The 22997-nt window shown below is 39.5% G+C and overlaps 1 protein-coding gene across 2 annotated transcripts in view; it reads right to left on the minus strand.

Annotated features, from left to right (window-relative positions):
- Nucleotides 1-1888: 1888 nt before the first annotated feature.
- Nucleotides 1889-22997, minus strand: part of UBQLN1 (ubiquilin 1) — a gene marked incomplete at both ends in the record, with an annotated part of 41972 nt that continues 20863 nt past the window's right edge. The window contains 8 exons of one of the 2 annotated variants that reach the window (XM_080708544.1): nt 1889-2041; nt 4791-4959; nt 5176-5291; nt 6497-6580; nt 10814-10956; nt 19282-19516; nt 19675-19833; nt 20624-20886. In XM_080708544.1, the coding sequence (XP_080564670.1) occupies nt 1889-2041; nt 4791-4959; nt 5176-5291; nt 6497-6580; nt 10814-10956; nt 19282-19516; nt 19675-19833; nt 20624-20886 (1322 nt within the window). The remainder of the gene's footprint in view (nt 2042-4790; nt 4960-5175; nt 5292-6496; nt 6581-10813; nt 10957-19281; nt 19517-19674; nt 19834-20623; nt 20887-22997) is intronic. The other variant, XM_080708545.1, reaches the window with a different exon arrangement.

The following is a 22997-nucleotide window of genomic DNA, read 5'->3' on the forward strand; positions in this document are numbered from 1 at the left end:
CATCTTTTTCTTTCTACAAATGAAGCAAGACAAACCAAGTGTAAAAGCTAGAGATTTATTGTTATTTTGTGATTAATAAATCATCAAATTAGTTATGACACTGCCCCACACCATATACTGCCATTCACCAGTACAAAAGTCTTTCAACCAGACTGAGGCATAAGGCAGAAAGAGTAAAGACACATGAATACCATCTTTCACAACCTCCTCTGGTCATGCCTCCACCCTGGCCTCTGTAGTACTTGTTTTCCTCCTGGACAAAGCATCAGGACAGTGTGTGGGCTGGTGGGCAACCTGGCCTCTTGACCTTTTCTAATAGCAAGCAATTTATAGAAGTAATGAAATTCATCTTGTATTTCCCTTGATTTTACTGGTCTGAACTCACTTTAGGTTACATTAACATTGTAATCTCCTGTAACTGTACATGAGAATATAATGACCTAAGAGAATACTGAATCAGAGTCGGCCAAATATATTACTGACCCTGAAGTTATGTTTTAATTGGTCCTAAAGGAATGTGCCACCCCAGTGGTTTGAGAGTTAGGCAAACAGAACTTCTTTGGGGAGGGAAGAAAAAGGCTGTAGGACAGGCTGTAGGACAGCCAAATGTACTCAACATTGTTAAAACGGCTCTGTTTCTCACCCCGAATGATACTTCATGACTACACTATATGCACAGAAATCCTAACAGAATCTTGGCTGCCAGTATTATTTAGTTTAGGCTGGCCCAATCCAGGATAGATTCCGTCATACCCCCCCCCCACTCCCCCTTCTCTGAGTCTCTGAAAAGCACAATATTTAACTATTTCTTAATAGAACTACCCAAACACTTCAGAAACAAGTGGCTCACAAATCGTTTTAAAATCATGTATTGCCTGTGCATGAGAAAACTGATAAACCCAAAAGACTGGTCTATTTTTATGTGGCAATTAAAAATAACTGAAACATCAACACTTTCAGTAAAAGCAACATTTCAATTACAAATTGTAATGCTTGTTAAACTACCTATGGGAGAAGCTGAAAAGATCTATGTAAAAGCATTTTGGGGTATACTACAGTGCTCCTTCAGTCTGCACAAAGATTAAGGTCATTTTTAGTCAATCTGTGAATGCTGAGACAATGTTACATTATGTTGTCTGTACAATTAAATGTCCCTTTAACAGATAACCAGAATCAGCTTTTCTACTATATTTTTAACAAACCTGACTAACTGGCACTTTTGCTGAGAGATGTTTATCAAAGATGCTGTAAGATTTTATACAATTAGGAAATACTAAGCTCTGAGTATTTCCTTACCTTTATTTTTTTGGTTACAGGTATTTTGCTCAGATAACCTATCACAGTATGTTTCTAGAAACGTAGTCCCAAATGTGCATACTCTGTACTGTACAGAAATAAAGCAAACTGTCAGTAGTATAAATCTTACAGCATTTTGTTTGCAAAAATACATGCCAAAGTCACAATAAGCAATACCGTACCACGAATTATAAAGCGCAAATGATTAGCTTCTTTTTAATGCTTTTATTCTACATAAATTACTACCATAGGCTAATGTTTAAAAAGCAAATAAACTGGACAGATGCAAGAACAAAATCTGTTCACCCAACTACAAAAGGTGATGTTTTTTAAAAAATTACAATAAATGCAGAAGTGTGATGCATGCAGTAGCCTTAAATGAAAAAGCATTGATTCCCACTGTTCCAAAAACAAAGAAAAACACAGAAAACCCCACACATCTTACTGCACTCCACCTTAAAAATGTATCATACTGGGTTTGTTTATAACAGCACAGATTTCAAAGAGTCAAAATGAAATAAAGCAGGTATTTTAAAGATTTAAGAGCCGTTATCAAAAATAAATTACATTTTTTCAAGATACAGAAATGCTGCTATGATGGCTGGGAGCCCAGTAACCTTTCAATAGCTGCATTGATATCGCCTCCTGTTGCTATTAGCGCTTGCAAGTTTGCTTCACGGTTCAAAAACCCCATTGCACTGAGCTGTTCCAGTTGCTGCTGAAATCTGACTTCTGGATTCTGAAGCTGTTAAAGGGGGAAAAAATATCAAACTCTAAGAAAAACCAGCCTGTGTCACACTTAAGTAACTTCTAAGACTTTAACTTTTAATACAACATATGCTGGTCTACTGAGCTAAAAGTGCTGCTTTTCATTCGGGCATGGTGGCACAAGCTTGTAATCCCAGCATTTGGGAAGCTGAGACAGGAGGACTGCGGTTAGAGGCTTAGAGGCCAACCGTAGCTACTTAGTATGGCCCTTTGCAACTCAATGAGACCCTGTTTCAAAATAAAGAATAAAAGATAGAGCTGGGTGTGTAACTCGGAAGTAGAATGGCCCTGGCTTTCATCCCCAGTACCACACACACACACACACACACACACACACACACACACACACAAAAGTACTGCTTCTCCAGTCATCAACAATGCGAACGACAATAAGAGCAGAAGATGTGGGGAAAAAAGAACTCATACACTGGTATTAGAAATGTATATTGGTAGCTGGGCGTGGTAGTGCAAGCTTATAATCCCCGCGCTTGAGAGGCGGAGACAGGAGGATGGCGCTGGTTTGAAGCCTTGCTGGCTTAAGAGACCCTGTTTCCAAATAAAAAAAATATATAAAATAGGTCTGGGAGTGTAGCCCGGAGGTAAAAGGGCTTCCAGGAATCCCAGTACCACCAGAAAAAAAAAAAAAGTATACTGGTGCAAGCACTATAGAAATCAGGTGGAGTTAAGTTTCCTCAAAACCTTAAAAATAGAACTACCATACAATATGGTGATACCACTTTTTGGTACTTGTCTGAAAGAATTAAAGAATTAAATACACTGTTGGGCATGATGGTGTAATCCACCTGTAACCTCACCAGTGCATGGGAGGCTGAGATGGAGACCACAGGTTCAAGGACAGACTCAGCAACTTAGCGAGCCCGTCTCAAAATGAAAACGAAATATGGCTGGGGTCTAGCTCAGATGCCCCTGGGTTCAATCCCCGGTACGAAAAAAAATATATATATATATATGTATATAGATATATATGAGCTTCAATTGTTTATTATATTTGGTAAGGCCTTAAATCGGCATCTAAAAGACCTTGAAATAGGTTTAAACTAGCCTATTATAATAGGCTTAACTATCATCTTTGTCCAATGTTACTTTTTCTTTCTTTCTTTTTTTTTTTTTGCAATACTGGAGATGGAACCCAGGGGCATTCAATTCAACCTCCAAGCTATAACCCCAGCCCTGTTTTTTATTCTTTATTTGGATACAGGTCTCACTGAGTTAAAAAGGGCCTAAGTACCTGAGGCTGACTGAGAACCATGATCTTTCTGTCTCAGCCTCCCAAATGCTGGGATTACAAGCATGCACCACACCCAGATCTAATGTTACATTCTAACATAAGCCAGGAAGTGTTTATAATGGTACATAACCCAGGAAGTGTTTACAGATGCAAGAACATTATCATGCCAGGTATGGTGGCACATGCCTATAATTCTAGTACTTAGGAGGTTCAGACAGAAGGATCACAGGTTCAAGGCCACTATCAGCGATTTAATGAGACCCTGTTTCCAAAGAAAAATTAAAATAGGGCTGGGGATGCAGCTCAGAGAATAGAGTACTGCTGGGTCCAAACACCAGTACCCTCCCCCCCAAAAAAGAACATTATTATGAGGTCCATATTTTTAAGGTTCATTGATGTAACACAAATCACTAGGAGATGGTGCAGTGGTGGGTAGAAGGAGATAGGATTATTTTCAAAGTAAAAACACAAAGACTAGCCGGGCGTGGTGGCGCACGCTTGTAATCCCCGCGCTTGGGAGGCGGAGACAGGAGGAATGCGCAGGTTCGAGGCCAGCCGTGCTGGCGTCAGAGACCCTGTTTCAAAAATATAAAATAGGTCTGGGAGTGTAGCCCGGAGGTAGAAGGGCTTCCAGGAACCCCAGTACCACCAAAAAAAAAAAAAAAAACCACAAAGACTAAAATACAACTGTACAATTATATGCCTGTATTCCAGTTGTCCTAGAGGTATTGAGAATAATCAAGTTTCTATTCCTCACTGACAAACTTTTGTACAACAAAACCAATTTCAAATGATTTTCAAATAGGCACTTTAAACAAGAATGCACTTTTATAGGCAAGTTTTTGTTTGTTTTTTGTTTTGTGGGTCTGAGGATGGAACCCAGAGGCATTTGACATCCGAGCTACACCTCTTGCCCTATTTTTTTATTCTTTATTCTTTTTTTTTTTTTTTTTTCGGGTCTGAGGTTGGAACTCAGGGGCATTCAACCTCCGAGTTACACCCCCTGCCCTACTTTTTATTCTTTATGTTGAGACAGGGTCTCACTAAGTTGCGGAAGGCCTCACTAAGTAGCTGAGGCTGTCCACGATCTGCAATCCTCTGATCTCAGCCTCCCAAATGCTGGGATTACAAGTGTGTACCACCACGTCCAGCTTATTTTTATTCTTTATTCTGAAACAGGGACTTACTAAGTTGTGAAGGGCCTCACCAAGTAGCTGAAGCTGGCCACAAACCTGCAATCCTCCTATCTCAGCCTCCCAAGTGCTAGGATTACAGGCTTGTGCCACCATGGTAAGCCATAACAGTATTTTCTTTAATGTATGAATGAGGTAGCACACCAAAGTCAAAACATCTATATGCCTGTTTTTATACTCCATGTTTTTAAAATTGTGCTTATTAGTCTCAATACTACAAGACTGCCCCCCCCCTTTTGGAAGCTTTTAAATTTATAATATTAATGAATTGCAAGAGCTGCTACCTGAGGATTCACTCCAGCAAGAGCCTGCAGCATTTGCTGGATGAACTGCTGGTGTCCAGGCTCAGGGGTTCCTGCTGTGGGGCTCGTGTTTTCACTAGGTGTGGTGCTCGAGCCAGTAGTTCCTGAAGAGCCTCCAGTATTCCCCAATGCACCCATGCCAGGAGTAAATCTAGAGAAAGCACAAATCAGTAAAAAACCTGCCAGACCAGCCCAGGCAGCAAATCAGTTACATTTTAACATATTTGTTATTTTCTTAAAATAAGCATTTGTAACTTTGAAAACTAAAAAAAATCTCAACCCAAAACAGGCAGAATGACATCAAATCTGAAATTCTCCGAGAAATTAACTACTATGCACTTTCATAATCTTCCCCAAATAAGCCTACCCTGGGATGAGGCCGGGGGCTTCTGTCGCTAAGGTCTGTAAACCCTGCTGAATCTGCAACAAGGCCTGCATTGCTCTAGGGTTCGACATTGCTGAGAGTGTATCAGGATTCTGCATCTAAGGAAGAAAACCAACTGTTACCAGGGAATTAAAACCAATGAAAGTAAATTTTTACATCTTCCCTTTGCTATATTCCTGGAGAAAATCTAAAGCTTTACTCCTAGGCATTCATAGTCCATAATACTTTCCCCGCAAAAAACAAGACCTCCTCTTTGACAGCAAACCTAGGATGTAGATTATTTAGCCTCCTCCCAAGTCCATCATGAAAGCTATTTTCATAATGGAAGACAATCAGAGGTACTCTGGAAGACACAACTATCCCCCTTCTCCAACAGAAGAAAAAAGTATTGTTTCTAAAATACAACCTCCAAATGCACAATTATACAACACAGTAATATGGTGAAAGCCACATATTCCTCTTGACCAAGTGTTAACTGCTACTAATGTAATAATTACCAATAATATACTCTAAAACAACAGTTTCAAATTCGAAGTTAAAAGTGGTCCTGAGTATAGCTTCACTACTTCCAGATATTCGCCATCATCTGACCAAAATAGTAGGCTCACATCATTATAACAAGCAACAACACTGACTGACCTTGGATAAGGGGTTACAAGCCTGAGAAACTGCATAATCTACAAAGCCCTAGAACTACCAGTTTCATAACACCAAGATTGACTTTTATCTTTTTAAGTAAATTAGAAAACCATGGCGGTCTCCAGTACTTTTTTATAATAAACCTTCCCTCACATGACAACATTGACAATGTTAATCTTACTAATTCTGAGTTTAAGGAGATGAGATCGATCCTCTTAGAAAACAGACATTCTGCTAATTTGGAAGAAATTTAAAACATTACAAAGAAACCAAACATGTACAATAAGATAATGTAGCTCATTCCTACTAGAGAGTAAAACCATCAAGTGTAACATGACACTAGAAAGCACTTCTTCAAAGTTAGCAAAGTGAAAGAAAATGGTTTATGGTATTAACAAAGCATTCAAAATCCTAAATCCCCAAAAGCAAAAAAAAAAAAAAAAAAAGCTTCTTTCCTCAAAACGTACATTTAAGAAATATAAACAAAAAGTCAGCAGTGAAATGGGACTCATGTAAGATCAAGCCGAATTCTCTGCAAACTGACAGCCTACCATACTCTATTTTGTGTTTTGCTATCAGCCAGAGGAGAGCAAGGAAAATATTCATTATCAAACTTTTTCAAGCAAATCATTACCAAAGATAGCTAGCATCTTTTCTTACTCACTTGTTGGAGGAAAGTTGGGAGCTGTTGTCTCATTTGTTCTTGAAGCTGAGGATTTCCAGCAAATAGGGGGTTATTCAGCATCATCTATGGGGCAAGTGTTCAAACATTTTTAACTGGAAATATCTGAAACAAGTAATGTACCTTGTTTAATATTCTATCTTCCCCCAGGTGCCTAAGCTGGCACTTAAAAGGGAGGAAGGCAGAACAAATTTTAAAAAAAAGGAAAAGAAAAAATACTGTCCACTAGAGGAACCTCCACCTCCAGGAAAAACAAAAACAAAAAAGGAAATCTTCTCTCAATGAGAATGGTGATTATAATGACATGCACTATCCTAAAAAATAAAGGCAATCATTTCCTTAGGCTTTCCTTGAGCAATGGTGAAATTTTTTTGCCTTTGAAAGAAAAATGGGAATAACTGGCTATAAAGATATATTTTCTGCTCTGCTGACAAACTAAGAATCAATACATGAAACAATACATATATATATATATATATATGTATATATATGTATATGTATAAATGTATATATGGCTTGCTTAGGAATCTCAACACACAAGTAGCAAGCACAGAGAAAATCAAGATCTGGAACTACTATATCTACCTGCCTACTGCAGAACAGCTAATATTAGGTCCAGAAAAATAACACTGCAAAACAGCAAACAAACTTGCCAGAGAAATGGAGATGCTAGGTTAAAATCAGCCAAAAGTAGCACCAACAGTCCTCTGGGGAAACTGTTAAAATGCTTCAAGACATGAAAGATGCAAATCCATTAGAGAACACCACGATTAGCGCCTGGATTTCACCTCACTACCACCATAGATGAGAAAAGTGGCATAGCGTCTAACTTTCAACAGGTGTTAGGAATTTAAGAGTTAGGGCCAATATTAACATGATGCAGAATACCTGAAAATAAGATTACAATACACAATCAGGAAACCAGAAGCTAATAAATTCTCACAGCTTCAAAAAAGACAAATTTTATATCGTTTCCCCCAAAGTGAAAAGTCAACTAACAATGATTTACTGATAGCCTATTTACCTGTCCAAAGTCTAGGAAAGAAATGATCCTTGCCCTGAGGCACTTAGCCATACTTAAGATCAATTATATCTAAATGTTGAAAGTAAAAAGAATCCCTTAGTCCCTGCTCTGATTCGTCCACTGTTGCAAAGTGGACCAGTTAATTTCAACACAATAATCAAAGCAGAATAAAAAAGCGAGACAATGTTTTACAGATATATGGTATTTTTTCAAAGGGATCAGTAAGTTCACAGAAAATAAGTAATACCTGCTGAAGACAACAAACCTTACTTGGCTTAAAGCAAATACTCTATTACAAACACATTAATGAGGTTACATTCATGTAAGATTTATCATTTTAACTAATCTAGAAAAAAGCATGATATCTTAAACTGATTCTTTCTCAGAAAAGTCATCTCACTTATTAGAATATTTCTAACTTACCTGACTTCATATCATAATTAATATAGTTTTTACACTTAAGAGTTCCAAATATTTAAGAATCAAAAGCAGAATAAACTATAAATGTTCATCTTCTGATAACCAGGGCATACTATTAATTGTCTATAGTAAAAGACATCCACATCTAGCATTCACTGTCAACATTTCACTTTAGAGTAAAAAACAGTATGTGAAAGTACTCAAGTCCTCTATGAATATCAAATTATTATTATCATGGTTAGAAATTGCTTGTTAAAGCCAATTCTGAAAGCAAGATGCACACCAGTATTATTGATTAGCTGAGAATATACTTAAAAACATACAAACAGGATCATTCATACATATTTTCCACATGTATTTTAAACAAATATGAACATTTGTAGTTTGATTCAGTCAAAAATTACTGAATACATTAAATTTAGGCATTTAATATTAGTAACTCAGTCTAATTTTCATATGAACAAAATAATCTTCCATAAAATGTACCTAGTACACACAATATGCAAAATACGAAATAGAAGTTTCCCTAAAAACTTATTCTGTATTTCCAACTCTACAAATTTTGTAAGGGCCAAAGTTACTCTTAAAGATTTACCTCAAAGATATCTTCAAAGTAACTGTATCAATAAGGCTCTGAAAGTGTAGAAAGAGCTATTTTATCAGATATAATAAAAAGTGATTAATAATATCTTAGAATTTAAAAATGGGATTTAGATAAAAAACAAAAGTATCGTAAATTCCTAACTTGAAGCAGGGAATGGCAACATATGCCTGTAATCCCAGTATTTGGGAGCTGAGACAGAAAAACTGCAGGTTCAAGACCCTGAGGCCCTCAGCAACTTAGTAAGACCCTATTTCAAAATAAAAAATAAAATAAAATACAAAAATAATAGGGCAAATAGGGCTGGGAGGGAGAGTAGGGAGTGTAGCCCTGGGTTCACTCCCTAGTACTACCAAAAAAAAAAAAAAAGTCCTAACTCTACAGAAGCCATTTCTTATAGATGACCAAAACTTATTTCACATTCTCCATGGTTTCTCAAGTCCACTGGTGCTGAGTCTAGGCAGTAATTCAATCATCTTGGGAAATTGAAGAGTTAAAAAAGAGAAGAAAAGCCAGGCGTGGTGGCGCACGCTTGTAATCCCAGTATTCGGGAGGCTGAGACCAGAGGATCGCGGTTGGCGGACAGCCTCAGCTACTTAATGAAGCCCTCCCAACTCAGTGAGACCCGGTTTCAAATTAAGAATAAAAAATAGGGCAGGGGGTGTAGCTCGGAGGTCGAATGCCCCTGAGTTCCATTCCCAGTATCGCAAAAAAAAAAAAGAGAGAGAGAAGAAAGAGCTAATACAATGATAGCAAAATCTCTAAAGATATGCCTGGGGCCCAAGTATAGACTCAGTGTAGTTTTTAAAACTTCCCAAGTAACCAACTGAATGGTTCAGCCAGTACTGAGATTTAATAATTTTCTTAGTTATGGTCCATCTAGAATAGAAACAAATCAGAAAATGAATAAACCAATATAAGACCAGCATGCTAACTTGAAGGATGGGGGAATACTATTTCCATAAATTCCTATTTTAATAAACAATTTCAGAGCCAGGCATGGTGGCGCATGCTTTTAATCCCAGCATTTGGGAGGCTGAGACCGGAGGATCGCTGTTCACGGACAGCCTCAGCTACTTAGGCCCTTTGCAACTCAGTGAGACCTGGTTTCAAAATAAAGAATAAAAAATAGGGGAGGGGGAGTAGCTCGGAGTTAAAGTGCCCCTGGGTTCCATCCCCAGGCCCCCCCCTCAAAAAAAAAAAAAAAAACTCAGGCTCTTTTTACAACTGCGATGTTCAGCAGGACTATTGCACTGAGTAATATAATAAATTTCAAACATACTGATCCTGTTTTTATAGCTTTCAAGATTACATTTCACCAGGTGTGGTGGTGCACGCTTGTAATTCAAGTACTTGGGAAGCTGAGACAGGACGATCATGGTTCGAGGACAACCTCAGCAACTTAGACCTTGTTTCAAAATAAAGAATAAGCCGGGTATGGTGGTGCATGCTTATAATCCCAGCATTCAGGAGGCTGAGAGAGGAGGATCACAGTTCACAGACAGGCTCAGCTTAGTGAGGTCCTCTGCAACTCAGTGAGACCCTTTTTCAAAATAAAGAATAAAAAGTAGGGGTGGGGGTGTAGCTTGGAGGTAGAATGCCCCTGGGTTCCATCCCCAGTACCACGGAAGGAAGGCAGGATGGAAGGCAGGCAGGCAGGCAGGCAGGCAGGCAGGCAGGCAGGCAGGCAGGAAGGCAGGAAGGAAGGCAGGCAGGCAGGCAGGCAGGCAGGAAGGAAGGAAGGAAGGAAGGGAGGGAGGGAAAGACAGACAGACACAAAGAAAATTAAAAATAAGGCTGGGGGTGTAGCCTGAAGGTAGAATGAGCCTGGGTTTAATCCCCAGTAACACACACACACACACACACACACACACACACACACACACACACACACACACGAAAAAAGAAAAAAGAAAAAGATTCACGTTTCACAGAAGAATAGAACTTTGAGAGTAACCCAAAACTTTTGTATTCAATCTTCTAATTCAACAGCTATAAGGTAATCCTATACTTCTAAGTAATGACTTTATAGTCAATGAACAGGAGAGATAGTTATTTCAGTTATATATGAAATATTAATTTATTACAAAGAAACTGTCCAAAACTTGGGAGGTACAGTTTATCTACATTTCTAGTGTATTAAGCTAGCCCACACAACACAAATGTTCCTAACACAATCACTACCCTGGGTTACTCCAGTTCACACGAAGTCCTTTTAAATACAACAACCTTTATAACACAATGACAAACGCACCTGGGCAGCAAGGTCAGGGTTCTGGCTTAGTGACTGCATCATGCTTCTCATGTAGGGGGCAGACAACATATTTTGCATGAGCTGTGGATTTTCAGTTATTTGTTGCAACAAGCTCTGCATTCCTGGTGTGTTGAACATACTAGCTGTAAGTTTGTTAAAAAAAAATACACTGCATTAAGGAAAACATACATAAACAAAAGTAAAGCTTTAAAAATGTAATATACACTGTGCTTAAAATTTTATCAAGTGCAGGTGAATACAGTAGTTTCCCATTATGAATAAGTTTTGCTTTACAGAGTTCAATTACCTGTGGTCAACCACACATCTAAATTATTAAGTGGAAAAACTCAGAAACACCACATAAGTTTTAATTAAATTGCATGATGAAGGCAGGTGTGGTGGCACATACTTGTAATCCCAGTACTTGGGAGGCTGAGACAGGAGGATCAGAGGTTTGTGGCCAGCCTCAGCCATTTAGGAAGGCCCTCTGCAATTTAGTGAGACCCTGTTTCAAAATAAAATGTAAAAAATAGGACTGGGGGTGTTAGCTCAGCAGTAGTATGCCCCTGGGTTCCATCCCCAGTGCCACACACACACACACACACACACACACACACACACACACACACCCAGGTCTTTCATTCCTTTTGCTGGCACATTTCATCAAGTGAAATGGCAGCATATTTACTGTTCCAGAGCTCTTAGAGAACGGTGACTAAAAGCTGTGTCTGAAGCCAGATGACACAGATTCAAATCCAACCTCACTATGCAACCTTGGGCAAGTTATTTCGCTTCTTCATACTTCTGTTTCCCCATCTGTAAGATGGAGAAAATATAACCTACATTATAGGTTGGTTGTGACAATTATTGTTCTTTTCTTTCTTGCTGAGAGCTACAGCTGCATTTATGGGGACTCAATGTGTACGGTTCAACTTTCAGGCAAGTTTTCTTTAAAAATTTAAGTTATACCTAAATTTTCAATTGCTAGATAACTCAAATATTTACTATGCCAACCTAACTCATTAGCTTTTTCATTGCCCTTCTTCCAACTAATGTACTTTTATCAGGCAAATAAATACACTTGCCTCTTCCCACTTTTTAGTTTTAATTTTGGTTTTTCCTATTTTTTAGTTTTAATTTAATTTTGGTTTTTCCTATTTTTCCTATTTTCAAGTTGGAAGTTTCAATTTATTTTTCCCCCACATCATAGAGTCCAAAAATATTGACAAGTTGGCAAACTACAGGCTGCAGGGACAAAGCTGGCTCTTACAAGCTGGGCTCTTTTAGTACAGACCACAAGGCTAAAAACCATGCATGGCTCCTTGATTCAGACTAAGCACTTATCAGAATATGGGCCACTCACAAGGTAGGGTCATAAAAATAACAAAATTAAAGTATCTTGCTAGGCATGGTGGCGCACACCTGTAATCCCAGTAACTTGAGAGGCTGAGACAGAAGTATCACAGATTCCAGGACAGTCTCAGTAACTAATGAGATTCTCAGCAACCTATACAGACCCTGTTTCAAAATAAAAACAAAATAGGGCTGGGGTTTTGCTTCAGAGGCAGAATGCCCCTGGGTTCAATTCCCAGACCACACACCAAAAAAAAAAAAAAAGAGTATCTCATCACAGCTAAATTTCTTCAAAAAAGTATTGAAGTGAGGGCACAACCGAGGTTCCCAAGTGGCTTATTTGTTGGCCAATCAAGGAAAGTCATGTACTAGCAGTGACTATATTTGCATAGTCAATTTTTTTATTGCAACAACCAAATAAACGTGTCCAGAGAAAACTAACTTAAGCGTACAGGCTTCTGCGGAGAACAGTCTTTTCTGAGAGTTAAGAACAGGAATACAACATCATTGAATGTAGAAACAATGCAAATGATTCTGAGTGGTCTTCCTTGGTTCTCAATGAGCTGAGGACAGACACTGCTGATACTGAGCAGTTCTAGTTTACTTGAGGAGCCAATGCCAAGTTTGAAGTGACTCAGTTTCTGCAGTCTGCACAGAAACCACACTGAAACTATTTTCAATGCTGAGAAAATACTACAAACTAAAGTAGGGTTTACTAAGATGTGCTACATTTGATGTTTGTTAAAAAAAAATGTGGAGAATTAAAAAAATTTAATCGGACTAATACACAATGCTTACACAAATCTTAGGTGTGGTGTGGTGGCACATGCTTGTAATCCCAGACTTGGGAGGCTGAGATAAGAGGATCGCAGGCTCAAAGACAGCCTCAGCAAGTAGCGACACTCTCAACCTCAATCTAGCGAGGCTGTTCCAAAATAAAAGTAAAATAAGGCGGGGGGTGTAGCTTGGATATAGAATGCCCAAGTTTAATCCCCAGCATCACAAAAGAATATATATATATAAACACACACACACACACACACACACACACACACACACACACACACACACACTCAAATATAAGGTATTTAAAAACATGCTAAATCAGGTGTGGTGGCGCACGCTTGTAATCCCAGCATTTGGGAGGGGGAGACAGGAGGATCACGGTTCGCGGCCAGCCTCAGCTACTTAGTGAGGCCCTCTGCAACTCAGTGAGACCCTGTTTCAAAATAAAGATTAAAAAATACGTCTGGGGGTGTAGCTCGGATGTAGAATGCCCCTGGGTTCCATCCCCAGCACCTCAAAAATAAAAACTATGCTTATTTACTGTCTTATTCATCAGCAGGTACTCTGAAAAACATTTTAATCTATCATGTTTTGAAGCATCAATGGTGAACATTGTTTACTCTTATGTGAAACCCAAAATTCCTTCCATAAATCTTTTTTTTTTTTTGGTGGTACTGGGGTTCCTGGAAGCCCTTCTACCTCCGGGCTACACTCCCAGACCTATTTTTACATTTTCATTTTTGGAAACAGGGTCTCCTAAGCCAGTGCGCGCGGCTGGCTTCGAACCTGCGCGATCCTCCTGTCTCCGCCTCCCAAGCACGGGGATTACAAGCGTGTGCCACCACGCCCAGCCTTCCATCAATCTTTTATACCGGGCGTGGTGGCGCACGCTTGTAATCCCAGTACGTGGGAGGCTGAGATAGGCGGGTTGTGTAGGTTAGAAGCCAGCCTTGGCCACTTACTGAGGCTCTCAGCAACTCAGTGAGACCCTGTTTCCAATTAAAGAATAAAAAATAGGGCTGGGATTGTGGCTTGGAGGTAGAATGCCCCTGAGTTCCATCCCTAGTACCACAAAATAAATAAATAAATAAATAAATAAATAAATAAATAAATAAATAAATAAATAATTTTTCTAGGAAAAACAAATCCTGACACGTTCAGCCAAAAGCAGATTGATAGCTTAGTCGAGGTAGAGTCACTATAATATTTCATTAGTCCATGGCTGAGATTAAAATTTTTCTAAATTAGAACCATCAAATCAACCCTTTCAAACATTTTAGAAATGAGCGTTTGCTAGACTTAGTAATGCTTCTCAAAGACTTTAGCATATACATGTAAACTCATATTGTAGTTACCTTATTTTGACGTTTAAAATTGAGTTATAAGCAATGTCAAGCTGTTTTATATAGTTCTTCTGCTATCAAAAAATGTAATAAGAAATAAGAATCTGAGCCAGGCGTGGTGGTGCACGCTTGTAATCCCAGCATTCAGGAGGCTGAGACCGGAGGATCGCGGTTCGTGGACAGCCTCAGCTACTTAGTGAGGCCCTCTGCAACTCAGTGAGACCCAGTTTAAAAAATAAAGAATAAAAAATAGGTCAGGGAGTGTAGCTGGGAGGTTGAATGCCCCTGGGTTCCATCCCCAGACCCACAAAAAAAAAAAAAAAAGAAAGAAAGAAATAAGAATCTCCATTCCCACAGTTTTGTAGATTTATTTTTGAGCTCAAATAACCAGCAACATTCTTCAATAAATGTACAAAAGAAATTCCGCCAGGCGTGGTGGCACACACTTGTAATCCCAGCATTAGGGAAGATGAGACAGGATGATCGCGGTTCTCAGACAGCCTCAGCTACTTAGTGTGGCCCTCCCCTCTGCAACTTACTGAGACCCTGTTTCAAAATAAAGAATAGGGCAAGAGATGTAGCTCAGAGGTTGAATGCCGCTGGGTTCCATTCCCAGACCTACACACACACACAACTCTCCACATTTTAAAATTCATTCAACTGTGTAATTCATGAGCTGCCACATAACTTTGAAATTTGGGGTGATAAATTGGCAATAATAATTTCTTATGATGCTCAATTATTTTTTCTTTTTTTATGTGGTACTGAGAATTGAACCCGGGGGCATTCTACCTCAGAGCAATATCCCCAGCGCCACCCCCACTCACTCACCAGGTTGCCAAGAGCCTCACTATGTATTTCTAGTACTGAAATTTCAGGTGTTCACCACCATGCAAGTATTTTTAATTTCACCATAAAAAATTTGTGAAAATTTGTTCTTCCAAGATGTAAGTCTCCTAAGATGTAAGTCTCAATTTTGCCTCTTGGCATGCAGCACCTTGAGTATTATCTAACCTTTTACATAAAAAGTTTGCCAACTTCTAATCTATGATTTCCTCACTTACTAGAGGTAAGTGTGTACAGGAATAATAATCATAATAATGCATAATAAATATGGTGACAATTTTGATAGGCTGAAAGGATAAGTTCACTTTATTTGTTTTCCTTTGATGGAAGAATTGACATGAAATGTTAAGACCATCAAGCCATTAAATTTAAAAATTGCAAAACTAATTTGTAAGACAAAAGTCATTTCAAGCCAAGCACGGTGATACACGTAATCCCAGAATCTGGGAGGCTGAGACCTGAGGGTCACGGTACACGAACAGCCTCAGCTACTTCGGAGGCCCTTTTGCAATTCAGTGAGGCCCTGTTTCAAAATAAAGAATAGCTGGTCATGGTGGCGCACACTTGTAATCCCAGAAGAAAAAAATTTTTTTTTTTTAGTGGTACTGGGGGTGGAACCCAGGGGCTTTTCTACCTCAGGGATATACTCCCAGACCTACTTTATACTTTATTTGTAAACAGGGTCTAAGTTGCTGAGAGCCCCACTCAGTAGCTGAGGCTGGTTTTGAACCTGTGCAATCCTCCTGTCTCAGCCTCCCAAGCACAGGTATTGCAAGTGTGCACCACCATACCCAGCAAAACAAAAAATTTATAACAGCTGGGGATGTGGCTACATGACAGACCATCCCTGTGTTCAATTCACAGTCCCACAAAAAAGTAAAAAAATAATATATACCACTGTGATCAATTACCTTCCCCGTTCTGATTCTTCTCTTAGCAATTAATTTTTAAAAGTTCCTCATGCCACATTAACAACTTAGCAAAATCCTCAGCAACTCAGTGAAATCCTATTTCAGAATAAACAAATAAAAAAAAAATGGGGGAAGCTGGGTGTGATGGCACATACCTGTAATCCCAGTACTTTGGAGGCTGAGACAGGAGGATTACAGGTTTGTCGCCAGCCTCAAATATTTAGTGAGAACCCCCCACAACTTAAGATTCTGTTTCAAAATAAGAATAAAAAGCAGAATTGCAGGTGTTGTAGCTCTGAGGTAGAATGTCCCTGAGTTCAATCCCCATATTGATATGGGGATTGAAACTAGGGGATATATAATTCCCTAGTTTATATATGTCATTTGACACCCTCACTCCAACTCAGCAGATGCACCAATTTTAAGGTATCCACAGACCACTATATTGGCCACAAAGAGTTCATTTTGGATACTACCAAGATCTTTTCACATATGACCTCTAACCCACTTTGGAGCTTCCATTTAAATTTTTGCTTGTTGTATGATTCTGTTCTTACTGAAGATTAAACCTCAGGGGTATTCTATCTCTATCTCTGAGCTACATCCTCAGTCGTCATCTTCTTTTTTTTTTTTTTTTTTCGTGGAAATAGGATCTTAGTAAATTGCTGAGGCTACCCTGAATCCTGGGATGCTCCTGTCTCTGCTTCCCATGCCAAGTACTGCAATTACAGGTGTGCACCCCCCACACCCAGCTCAATTCTCTTCTCTCTCTCTTTTTTTCTTTTTGCGATAATGGGACTGGAACCCGAAGCACTCTACCTCCGAGCTACACCCTCAGCCTTTTTTTAATTCTTTATTTTGAAACAGGGTCTCACTGAGTTACAAAGGGCCTCACTAAGTAGCTGAGGCTGTCCACAAACCGCGACCCACCTGTCTCAGCCTCCCAAATGCTGGGATTATAAGCGTGTACCACCACACCTGGCTCAATTCTAATTCTTTATGTTCTTCATCTCTACAAAGTAGAGATAAGTCAGGCCAATAATTTCACACATAATGATTCCTACACAAGGAAATACTTTGAAGAAGGAAAAAACAGACACAAACAAGTTCGGTGTATTTCAAAAATATAATATATACTATTTTAATTCTACTTATGTAAATTTCTAGAGCAGAGAAAACTAATCCCACAATTGCAAAAAGATAAGTAGCTGTTCATATCATGGGAAGGGCTGAACAGAAAGAAGTTCAAAGTGAATTGGGGATATAAAAATGTTTGTCTTTCAGTGGTAATTAGCTGGGTATATAAACTAATTGAATTGTGTAAAGCTGAACATCAAAATCTCCATTTTAAGCCGGGCATGGTGGCTCATGCTTGTAATTCCAGTATTTGGGAGGCTGAGACAAAAAGATCACAGGTCAAGGACAGCTTCAACAAGTAGTAAGACTCTCATCAACCTCGTGAGACCTGTTTCAAAATAAAAATAAAATAGGACTGGGAGCGTAGCTCAGAGATAGTATATCCCTGAGTTCAATTCCCAATACTACATATATAAATAAGTAAATAAATAAACAAGCGGGGCGTGGTGGCACACATTTATAATCCCAGAATTTGGGAGGCTGAGACTGGAGGATCGCGGTTCACAGATAGCCTCAGCTACATAGTGAGGCCCTCCGCAACTCAGTGAGACCCTGTTTCAAAAAAAGAATAAAAAATTGGCCAGGCGTGGTGGCACACGCTTGTGATTCCTGCGCGTGTGAGGCGAAGACAGGAGGATCGCAGCTAACCCCCCTCGCTGGCTTAAGAGACCCTGTTTCCAAATAAAAGTATAAAAAATAGGTCTGGGAGTATAGCCCAGAGGTAGAAGGGTTTCCAGGAACCCCAGTACCACCCAAACAAACAAACAAAAAAAAGAATAAAAAATTGGGCAGGGGGTGTAGCTTGGAGGTCGAATGCCTCTGGGTTCCATCCCCAGAACTGCAAAATAAATAAACAAACCAATATAGGGCTAGGGGTACAGTTGAGAGGTAGATTGCCCCTGGGTTCAATACCCAGTACCACAAAAATAAATAAATTAAAATAAAAATATCCTTTTTACTTCACAAATTATACCTCAATAAAAATAAATACATAATGAGACTATTTTTCCCTACTTTCTTATCAGTAGATAGATATTTGCTTCTTTTTCTACTTTGTATTTTGTGGTCACATCCTCAGTGAAAAATTTTTAATTATTTTCACCACACAAAAAATTAGTACGTAGCCAGGAGTGGTGGCACACACTTGTAATCCCAGCATTCGGAAGGCTTAGAACAAAGGATTACGGTTCACAGCCTCCGCTATTTAAGAGAGGCCCTCTGCAACTTAGTGAAACTGTTTCAAAATAAAGAACAAAAACTAAGGCTGGGGTATAGCTTGGAGGTTGAATGTCCCTGAGTTCCATCCCCAGTACCGAAAATTTAAAAAAATATAAAAAAATAAAAATAAAAAATAGGGCTGGGCGCAGATGTAGAATGCCCCTGGGTTCTAGCTCCAGTACTGCAAGTAAGTATATGAGCCAAGAGTTAAGGGTACACACTTATAATACAGTAGTTGGGAGGCTGAGACCGAATGATTGCAGGTTCAAGGACAGCCTCAGCAAGTAGTGAGACTCTCAGCAACCTAGTGACACCTTGTTTCAAAATAAAAATAAAATAGGCCTGGGAGGTGATGCCCCTGGTAAAATCCCCAATACCACATACACACAACAAAAAAAGTAAATGAAGTGAAAGGTTAGTCAACTAATCATCTTGTTTAACCCCACAATACATATATGTATCAAAACATCATACTGTGCCCCATAAATATATGCAATTCAAAAATTATCTCCCCTCTTAAAAAAAAACACACACACACAAGGCCCAGCGTGGTGGCACACGTTTGTAATCCCAACATTGAGGAGGCTGAGACAGGAGGATCATGGTTCACCAACAGCCTCAGCTACTTAGTGAGGCCCTTTGCAACTCAGTGAGACCCTGTTTCAAAATAAAGAATAAAAAATAGAGCTGGGGATGTAGGTCAGAGGTAGAATGCTCCTGGGTTCCATTCCCAGTTCTGGGGGGTGGGGAAGAACCCACAAAACTTGCAACATGAAGAGATACTTTATAAAAGGTATACACCATGTATAAAAATATTTTCATTGTTCATTTAAGTGAAGATAACAATGAAAAAGCCCAAGTTGTATGCACTTACCTCCTACTCCGGGCACCAAACTGGGCCCAGTAGTACCCTGTCCAGCTGTGCCACTGGTAGCACTACCAGCAGTGCCACTCACAGTGCTGGTGGTGCCACTGGCAGCTGACGAGCTCTGGGGAGCCTGGGGAGCCCATGGGTTGGGCAAGGGATCTCTGTTTTCTGTACGAGAAGGTTGACTACCTTCACCTGACGAAGTATTGCTCACTAAGGAAGCAAATGGATTGCCACCGAACTGTAATAAAAAGACAAAAATCGTGAATTGGCTTTTGTTTGAAATAACAGGCATGGGTTCAATGAAATCACAATCCCCACAAGAAAGCAGTCCTTAATCACACGCATGTTTGTGCTGGGAGCTACTCCTAGGCCTGCGCCTTGGAGCCGCGGCATCACCTGCTCTTGTGCAGCGCTCAGCATAGGTTCCTGAATATCTGTGTACATGCGCCGTAAAGCGTTGTAGCCCCCCGGGATACTTTCTAGGTTGCTCAAAGCTCGGTCCTGGTTTCTCATCATTTCCTGCATCATTGCTGGATTCCTGGCAAGCTCCAATGTCTAAGAAAAAAAAAGTCCATTTTCAAAAAGGACACTGGAATGAATCTGCATGGATTACTTTAGCTACTGACCACTGTTAAAGTTTACAAGAGGACACTGTTCTGATCTGCCTCCTGCACCAGCACCCCTCTCCGCCCACTAGACCAAACAAGAATGGAGGCACTTGTGCTAAGTGCTCAGTAATCAAACCGAGCTTTGGAAAAGGTTAGTTTAAAAACCGAAACAGAAGAGTCCAGTCAACCTGAGTCAGCATAATTCCCACAATAACCCTATTAGGAAAGCAACTTTGCAACACCACTGTGCTTTTTGTCCCCTATTTCTGCTTTCTTCAGCCCTTTTCTAACTCCTAAAGGCTAATCTCCTTTACTCAGCTCTTAGGAAAACTCACCCCTAATCTGAGAATCACAAATAAAAACCAATTGGGGCTTTAAACCTAATTTGTTGTAACATTTACGTCATAAAACTATTTTTAAAAATTCCTGATGGATTTTACCTCAAAAAGCAAGCTACCATTCAAATAACATCAAAAAGGAAGGATTTTCTTATGCGTAAATTGCCCACCTCCAGAACTGAACCTTTGTTTCTTAAACCCTCAAAATAGCCTGTTTAAAACTTTCAAACACAGTACAAAATCCAGAGTTCATTAGTGCTTTGATGAGTTTTCCTAAACAATGACTGTGATTTCTCTTTAGCTTAATGGTACATACGGGACAATCTCTTTAACTACAGAAAATTAAATAATACATACGTAGTATTTTAGTTAAATGAACTAAAAAGATTTCCCACATACTTGTCTCATTATATCTGGATTATTCAGCATATGACTAATTTCTGGATTTCTCTGTATCAACTGCTGCATTTGCGGATTGGCCATAATTAATTGCCTCATCAGGTCAGGATTTGAGAGCATGCTCTGGACAAAGGGATTTTCCATGATCTGAACCATCATCTCAGGGTTGGACAAAAGTTGTCGTTGCATTTGGCTCTGCAGTTCAGAGAAGTTGGTAGAATTTAAACCTAAGCTGCTCAGACCTGCAAGTCCTCCAAGGCCACCTAAGAGGATAAAGAGGGGAAAAATAAACAAAAGTTAGAATTTTTTTTTTAACTTTTTTTTTTTTTTGCGGGTCTGGGATGAAACCCAGGGGGGCATTTGACCTCCTCCGAGCTACACCCCCTGCCCTATTTTTTATTCTTTATTTTGAAACCAGGTCTCACTGAATTGCAGAGGGCCTCACTAAGTAGCTGAAGCTGTCTGCGAACCGCGATCCTCCGGTCTCAGCCTCCCGAATGCTGGGATTACAAGCGTGTGCCACCACGCCTGGCTCAAAAGTCAGAAATTTTTAACAGTAAAGATGCAAACATATTAACTGATTCAGTAGTTTAAAAAAATTTCAAAAAACCATTTTTTTTAATGGTACCCTTCTACCATCGGGCTACACTCCCAGACCTACTTTATATTTTTATTTGGAAACAGGGTCTCTTAAGGTAGTGAGGCTGGCTTTGAACCTGCAAGATCCTCCTGTCTCTGCCTCCTAAGCGCCACCACACCCGGCTCAAAAAACCATTTTAAAACATAGAATTCCTATTACTTATACATCCTTTAACTAAAAATAGCCAAAAATGTAGACTACTTAAATTTAAGTAATAAAGCCCACTAACTATATTCTCACATGTTATATAATACAAAGATATATTTGGTCTTTCTCCTGGGTTTCTGACAGGAGTTTCTAAAACCCTTGGAATTTCCAGAGCAGTATAAAATGTCTTTTGTTATTCATAACAGGTGTGTGTGTCTCTGTGTTTGTCTGAGTCCTCCTACCCTTCCCCCCCTCAAACTTAGGGGCATTCTACCTCTGAGCTACACCCCCCAGCCCTCTTTTATTGTTTATCTTAAAACAGGTCTCATTAGGTTGCTGAAGGTCTCCCCAAATTTCTGAGGCTGGCCTCTTCCCTGTGATCCTCATCTCAACCTCCCAAATACTGAGATTACAGGCATGTGCCACCATGCCTACCCAGCTACAACACAGCATTAAGTTAATTAGGAATAATAGTATAGGACCCATCCTTACTATTAGGAGCTGGTAGGAAAGACCAAAGAATTAAATGCTTATAACTCTCAACCCAATCCATCAACCTCCAGGAAGGAAAGGGGAGGAAGATAAAGACTGAGCTCTATGCCAACTTTTTAAAGCAACATGATGCGGGTAACTTCCAGATTGGTTGAAGACATCTAGATGTGAGGACGGTGTGTGAGAGTGGGCATAACAGCTTTGCTCTCTCCCTTCCACCCTCCACATACCTTGCTTTTTCCCCCTCTTCATGAGTTCCATCCTTTAAAAGGATCCTAAACCTAAGTATTTTCTTAAGCTCTGGGAGCCCTTCTATCTAATCTAGAAGCTTGGAGGGAAGATCAAGGGAATCCCTAATTTACAGCGAGTTGATCATAAACTCACAACTAATGTTCTAAGTGGGAACAGTCTAACTTGTATGACTTGACACTAACTCCCAGTATTTAATGTCAAAACTGAATTGAGGCCAAGCACCTTGGCACACATCTATAATCCCGGATTCTGGGCGGCTAGGACAGGAAGCCCATAAGTTCAACACCAACAATTAGTGAGACCTTGTTCCAAAGGGCGGATAGTGGGGGAGATGCAGCACATTGGAAGAGCACCCTTGTATTCAATTCCCAGTACCAAACCAGACCAAAAATGAACTGACTATTGGACACCCTCAGCTGGTACTGGAGAAGTGGTTGGTACCGGAGAAATATGTCAATACATGCCAGCTAAAAGAATAAATGTACAGGACTGCATTTCTAATAATGTCTTTCCACAACACTAAGTTTAACAACTAGAATTCACTATAAACTCTAGTTAGAACACAGCTGTTGCCAGAGAAAATTAGAAAATACTCTGGAAACAGATTTCCTCTTTGAAGGAGTAAAATGTCAGAGAAACCTAATAGATATGAGAATAATTAAATGCTTATCACAAAATGTTTACTTTGTAAAATTACATAACTAAATAAATATATACATCCTTCACTTAAACACTTTCTATTATGCCAGAAACTGCACTACATGCTACAAATAACAGGGACACAACACAGTTGCTACCCTCAGAATTTAGTCTAATGGGAATGACAATGAAAAAATGTCTATG

The sequence above is a fragment of the Muscardinus avellanarius genome (genome assembly GCF_963383645.1).
Source record: "Muscardinus avellanarius genome assembly, chromosome: 13".
Taxonomy (NCBI): domain Eukaryota; kingdom Metazoa; phylum Chordata; class Mammalia; order Rodentia; family Gliridae; genus Muscardinus; species Muscardinus avellanarius.